This window comes from Halyomorpha halys, unplaced genomic scaffold (assembly GCF_000696795.3).
Source record: "Halyomorpha halys isolate HHAL.00 unplaced genomic scaffold, Hhal_1.1 Scaffold103.1, whole genome shotgun sequence".
Classification (NCBI taxonomy): Eukaryota; Metazoa; Arthropoda; class Insecta; order Hemiptera; family Pentatomidae; genus Halyomorpha; species Halyomorpha halys.
In genome coordinates, this window is record NW_027115007.1 from 569016 (window position 1) to 575976 (window position 6961).

Sequence of the window (6961 nt, forward strand, 5' to 3'; positions counted from 1 at the left end):
TAACTATGTGTTTGTATCTTTTTTAGCCCTGAAGAAGCCCTGCAACGTGGGGCGAAACGTTGGCTCATTAAATTAGTATATTTCTACTATTTGAGTTTTTCTTGACCGCACCCGGACCATATTCCTTTCAATTTCAAATTATATATTTAATAATAGCTTTTTGATATACTGAATGAATGAATCTACAAGATCACTTAAGAAATTATATTAATAGTTCACAAGTGGCACTCCAACATAGTGGGTAAACGGTAAACACTTACTGGCAATGAGAAAATGACCAACCATTATTGTATGGGATAACTTGGCACCATTAAGCGATTGGTGTTCATACAAATGTAGACCCCAACCTCAACTGAAAAGGGTTCATTACTTTTTTAACAAACGTCTGTAGCAGAATTCAATTAAAGCAGCAATAACAACAATATGGGTTGCAACCCATAACAATAGAACATTATGTATATAATAGTATACATCCACTCACCACATTGGAGTGAAACTTACAAACTGTTACCAATTGTATTAATAAATTGAAGTTTATATGTACATAAAAATAATTACAAAATGTTTTCCTTTACTATAGGCAAAGCAACTAATAATTTAATTTTGGATAAATACTAACAAAGTAGTTTAAAAATATTGTTAATGTTCAATGCTTAAGGTATGTCATTGTCATCAACTTCCACTCAATATGAGTTAAACCCTTACTCTGGTTCTTTCTAGCAGTATTAGACAAAAATCGTATAAAGTTAATTTTTGATGAAAACAACCCCTTAACATCCTGAGTAACTACTGATAACATTCTGAGGATATATTACTGAACTGATGAATAACTAACTAAAAACATGAAAAATAGTTAATGAAAACCACAACTTACAAATGATGCAGAAAAAAAAATTATAAAAAGAGATAACCAAGAACCTATCTATGGTTAACCAAAATTAATAAAAGTAACATTAGGTATAAAGAAAAACATCTATTTCAAAGATTTCAACAAAAATTTGAACACGAGTAATCCCAAATCATAAAAACTTAATAAGGAGCAGTGTAAAAAATATATAAGTAAAATAAATAATAAACTTAGGTAGAGAATTTTAATATAAATCAAATAAAAAGAGCCAACTTACCAAAGCAGTAACAGAAGATAATATAGTCAAAGATAAAAAGGACTTTCAAGGTAAACAAAAATAAATAAAATTGTTTCGGATATTAGAAGCAAAACATTAGTTGTCACACTTCTTTACAAGTTTAATAGACATAACAACTGGAACAGTAAACAATAATAAATACACTTTTTATTTAGATTACTTAGTAAGAAAATAGAATCATATAAATAGTAAGATACGGGCCAATTTTACAAAAGACTAACAGATGATCTGATCAAACCAAAACTTCAAGAAAAACATACAACAACGGCCAGTTCAAACTTGTGTCCTAAATACTAACAAAGAATGGCAATCCTGAGGTTATAGCAAAGAGATATGCCTATGTATGCCATCAAAATTAGTTAATAAATAAACATAGAATCAAATATAAAAATATGGAGTAATGATAACAATTGACAACTATTAATTGTAATACTCAATTATTCTGCTAACTTTCTGATATAAAAATTTCATGTAGTTCTTTATCAAGAAATGCTAATTTTATTGTATGATATTTTAGTGTGTGCAGGGTGAAATTTTAAAGGAAACAGACAGCCTTCCTAATATACCTTTAGTTCAGAATCAAAAGCCAACGGAGGTAACCAAAAACAGTCGAGGTTATGAACAATATAATATAACAATCAAATCACAGAAACCATAAAAACAACCTAACGAAAACACCACAATAAATTAGCTTTCTAGAGGTATCTAATGGATTTGCCACTGAAAGAGACATAAATCCTAAACGAATTCTTCTTCAGTGAGAACACTCTGTAGGGTCCAGTTCCCGATGCTTCAGAGTGAGTGGCTTCTTCACAGAGTCATCCCTTAGCAGTACGAAGGTCTTGGCCGTTCTGCTGTGGCGTGAGGCTGGAAGCAGATTCGCTCCTGCACTTAGGATTCCCCGGAGTGTTGAGATGCCATATTACTTCTAATTACTTCATTTCCTCTCTGATATGTGCATTACCGAATTCTCTAACCCAGTCCAACGATGTTCTGTCAGGAACCCAGTAAAATTTAAACCAAGCACAAAGAGCCCGCAACACCGCTTCCGCCGATTTGTCTTTAACCAAGCACGTCATAGCTATTTTACTGAATAAGTCCACAACTGAAATCCATTTGAACACTTTTAAATCATTCAGTGGCAAGCTCGCGGTAGGTGTTACCTCCTGCCTGGCTTGGGGAAGACGCCTGTCAGATTTCTTGCTGAAATACACTTCACAGCTTCCTATTGTCTCATGGATGGTGCGTTCAATACCATACCAAAAAGATCGACGCCGTAATCCGTGCGGGGTTTCGTTCAATCCACAGTGGTTCGTCTTTCCTAGATGGTATGCCATTGTCACCTCTTTCTGACATTCCGTATATTGGAGTGTTTCCTCCATCAACATAAAGCGAATAAACGATGGACCCACCACACCGATCTGTTCTGAACTCCAGAATCGTTGATTCTTGTCCCAGATCACCGCGTTGCTTAAATATAAATGGTGGATCTTTTGGTGTGTAGATGCGTCTGTCCAGGCACTAAAAGTTTCGGCTTTCCTGGCTCCCGACTGCGACCAAATAGTAGTGATCTCGCTACCCTTATATTTATTATATATTTATTGCATTCGATCTTCACTATGCGGTTCTTGTTGTAGCGAGAGCAGCAAAACATTCAGCTCCAATCCACCAGAGCGCAGCACCTCGAGCTTCACTGAAGCTCTCAAATTCATATATTATTTTCTTTTATAAAAACATATTATTATTTATATATATATAATTAATTTTTATATATACTACAGAGCAAAAAAAAAAAATTAACGATATAAAAATAACGAACGAAACTACGTTAAGCAGATAATTTCGGCTAACAGCAGATACTGAGTTCTAAAGAGTTGTTTTTGATTTACGATCACCTAAGGCATGGCCTCTCTCCTTCGATCCTCTTTCCTTCTCTTCTTTCGTAGGACCAGGCGGGTAGCTACCCTCCGGGCCTTCACACCTCCTCCTATCGACGGGAATAGCACCCGGTAGGACGGAGGCACCTTCCTGCATGACCTGTTGGCTTGCTACCCTCCAGGCCTTCATATCTTCCTCGTACCTACAGGAATAATACCCGGTAGGACGTGGTTACCATCCTATAAGATATCACAGTTGACACCCGTTAGTCTCATCCTATCTCATCATCTTCCGTGTAAATTACCTTACCTTTACAATTTGAACACGTATTGTCGAGGCCTTCTGGACAAGCGGAATCAGAAAGAAAATTGTATTCAAAATGACCTGACGTCGTTTGTCGTGTACCATATCTTCGAGTACCTCCATCGCTGCCGATCTGTCCTCCGATGAGCTTTCGTCAGCTGATGTCTCGTTTAGTCACGTCTTTGGTTAAAATATCTGCAAGATGGTCATCGGTCCTTGTAGATAATTTTCTCTACTTCTTTCTGACTTCTCTCTTTTCGACCGCATTTTTGACAAAATGGAATTTCCTGTTGATGTGGAGGGTCTGTCTTTTTTGCCAACCATTTTGAATCAAGTCTATGACAGCCCTTCTATCAGAGTATATGATCACAGGTTTTTTTTATAAACTCAACAGCTTCGAGTTCTTCCAATAACTCGACAAACCATCTTGAATCGCATACCCCTTCACAGGTTGCCTTAAGTTCTGCTTCCATCGTGGACATGGCCACTAGGTTCTATTGTGGTACATCAATTTCCTACTTTTATTTAGTTTTATTGGTACCACTTTGATCCGTAAGGTTACCTAGCTATAAGGTTGTATTGCTTATCTTTTTGTACAGGAAAATATAGCCCTACTTTATGAGCGTACATTTTCGTTAATGTTTCCACTTTTCCTTGCAAAATATAAAAAGTTATGGGCTCAGTATGCGCTTAATAGCTTTATAGGAATGGAAAACCTATAAATCAAAAGTAGTGATATGTGAAGTGTTGTGATCAACCGAAAATCGGAACTCATCAGTGTTAGTGGTCAGGAGTCGTGTTAAGGAGGTACTTTCTGTTTTTTTGTAATAGTGCGAAAATCAGAATGAAGGTTTTCAAACACGTGAAACCATTGACAGGCGAGTCAGATTGGTCAGTTTGAAAGATGAAAATAATATATCTTCTAGACTACCATGAGGGTGCTATTGATGTTATAGACAGTTTGTTAGCTAAGCCTGAAAATCTTAGTGGAGGTGCATCAAAAGCTGCAATAAAAGAGTATAAAGCCAAAGTTGACCTATTTAGAAAAGCAAATAGTTATGCTAAGTCTATGATTGCAAGTTCTGTAACTGGCACTGTATACCAGAAAATAATGGATCAAGAGACTGCTTTTGATACTTAAGTACATTGAAGCAACTTTTTGGGACATCATAAAAAGACCAGTTATTCAAAATTTGTATAGATTTCTTTTCATTTAACTTGATTGATGGTAAGGATGTTTCAACGCATATAGCTCGGCTGAAATCACTTTGTGACAAACTAAATAATGGTATGCAGGCTAGAAACGAGAATTATTTGCCGGATCTATTATTGGTTTTCAAAACTCTTAATATATTGCCAAATAGTTTTATTTCCTTCAAATCAAGTCGGATGTTGTTAAAAAGTGAAGACAAAACATTTGAGGATTTGACTGTTCAGCTTGAACATTTGAATGAAATTTTATGAAACAGAAGGGTTCTAGTTCTGTTTCACAGAAGGATTTGGATCCAGTATCAAACTAAAGGATAGGGCAACAAGGAAAAAGTAAGAGTAAAAATCACAATAAATGTAATTACTGCAAACAGACTGGACATTGGGTTAAGATCAGCTGGAAAAGAAATTCTATCAGCCGTAGGAACTGGAGCTGTTAAAGTAAAAAATTTCACTACTGGTGAGATGTTTTTGTTGAAGGGTGTGTGGTATGTTCCCAATTTATGCAGAAATTTGTTTTCAGTGTTGGCAGCTCAAGATAAAAACTCAACAAGTGTATTTGAATCAACAGCTACACAGGAAAGTTAATGCTGTATGGAACAACGGAACAAGGGGGCACACTTTCCAAAGCAACAAATGTACCAGTAAAACCAAATCCTGAAGTGAATATTGTTGATGATTTGTTGCAGCTGTACTACCAAAGCTGGAGTCATCAAGATAAGTGGCATGTCCAAGCTAAAATGCTCAAAGAATTGAACATAAAAATTGCTAAAGCAAACGAGCAATTTTGTGCGGAGTCACACAGATGTTGACAGCCTCTTACACACCCCAGCAAAATAAATGCCATTTGTGAAAGGGAATTTCGGACAACTGTCAAAATGGCAAGAACATTTAAATATTTCAACGAAGATTTAACTTTTCCAGATGCTTTGTGGGCAGAGTTTGTAGCAACTGCAATTTACATCCTAAACAGAACAGGAAAGTCGTCTATAAAAGGTATGAGCCCCTATGAGCTATGAATAGGCCAGAAACCTAAAATAAAGCACTTGAGAGTGATTGGTTTTGTATGCTACGTTCATATTTCTAATCAGAGACACAAGAAAATGGATCAGAAGGCCATAAAAGGATATCCGAGCCCTGTTTTATAATGAAAGCTAATAGTATTAGTTCATAGTACAAGTGTAGAAACTAGTGTGGTAATTGCACTAATACTTATTTTTTTCATGATAGGAATGACTATTAGTGATATTACAGGAATTAAAAAATACTAAATTACAAGTTACTATTGTACAAGTGTGTGTGTAATTGAACTAAGATAAATCTACAAGACTAATAGTATTAGTTTGTACTTTATTATGAAACAGGGCTGTGATACACCCCCGGCTACGACGGAGATGAGCGACACCGTATATGGGTGAAAGAAGAGAATAAAGTCATTCTAAGTAGGGACATTCTATTTCAAGAGAAATTGAATAAGTGTGAGTTTGTTAAGCTGCCAATAAAAGACACTGACATTCAAGATTGTGAAAAACCAGAAGACCAAGAGGTGTCTGATGAGACAAGAGGTTCTGAAAAAGAAGAAGAGTCTGAGTCTGAAGATGAATCAGTCGACAGTTATCCCCGGATCACCACCAAATTTAATGTAGCATCAGCACTAATCCCCCACCACTATATATATGTCTCCCTACTTAGTCTAGCTAGCATTACAGTACGTGTCATTAGCTCAGTAGCACTTGTTATGTAAACATTCTTGTTTGTATTATACCAATAAAGTTTTTTTTAGTATTTCGTGAGTGATAGTTCATATTTGACGAATCAGAGAACCGACTCTCACCCTTTTCACAGAATTTGAGAGACCGCTCAAAACTATCAAAACCAGAACATCTGCGAAATTATGTGTTGTTCGGTGAAGAATTCATTCTTCGAGTCACGACACCAGACAGTTATGAAGAAGCTCTGAGTGGTAATGATAAGAAAAATTGGCAACAAGCTATGGACAATGAAATTAAATCATTAAAAGAGAATCACACATGGGAACTCACAAGTCTACCCAAAGGTTCTAGGACCATCTCGTCTAAATGGGTGTATAGAATCAAGTCTAACCCTGATGGTTCAGTCGACAAATATAAGCCCAGACTTGTTGTTAGAGGTTTGGCGCCCGAACAGGGACTGGGTTCGACTTGTGTGATTAAAAAAATCGTAACCATTCTTAGCCATTTTCCGTCTCGAGACTACAGGAAGACTCAATCACTTGTACTATCAAAAATACTACAAGGATCGAAGACCTCTGGTAATCAAGAAGACTGAAGGCACCGCTTACGAAAAAATCACCCTTGGTACTCTTCGAGTTTAACCCCAGTCCGAATTTTTTCTGAACTGGATCTCCGGAACTACTTTAAGAATACTTGAGGTATAATAATTTTTTT

The 6961-nt window shown here is 36.2% G+C and overlaps 2 protein-coding genes across 2 annotated transcripts in view; one reads left to right on the forward strand and one right to left on the reverse strand.

Moving 5' to 3' along the window:
* Spec2 (CDC42 small effector protein Spec2) overlaps positions 1-1459 on the reverse strand; it is a gene marked incomplete at its 3' end in the record, with an annotated part of 16555 nt that extends 15096 nt beyond the window's left edge. Inside the window, 1 exon segment of the mRNA XM_014415592.3 lies at positions 1125-1459.
* A 3954-nt stretch (positions 1460-5413) lies between these two features.
* On the forward strand, positions 5414-6842 carry LOC106677545 (uncharacterized). The gene is made up of 3 exons (XM_014415558.1): positions 5414-5531; positions 5999-6243; positions 6381-6842. The coding sequence occupies exons 1-3, from the start codon at positions 5414-5416 to the stop codon at positions 6840-6842; spliced, it is 825 nt and encodes a 274-aa protein (XP_014271044.1).
* Positions 6843-6961: the final 119 nt, after the last annotated feature.

Bases quoted from the DNA above. Each gene is read 5' to 3' on its own strand.
- LOC106677545 (XM_014415558.1), top strand. From the start codon at position 5,414: ATGGCAAGAACATTTAAATATTTCAACGAAGATTTAACTTTTCCAGAT. The intron at 5,532-5,998 runs GTATGAGCCCCT...TTCTATTTCAAG, and splicing joins AGGAAAGTCGTCTATAAAAG to AGAAATTGAATAAGTGTGAG. The intron at 6,244-6,380 runs GTACGTGTCATT...CCCTTTTCACAG, and splicing joins TTAGTCTAGCTAGCATTACA to AATTTGAGAGACCGCTCAAA.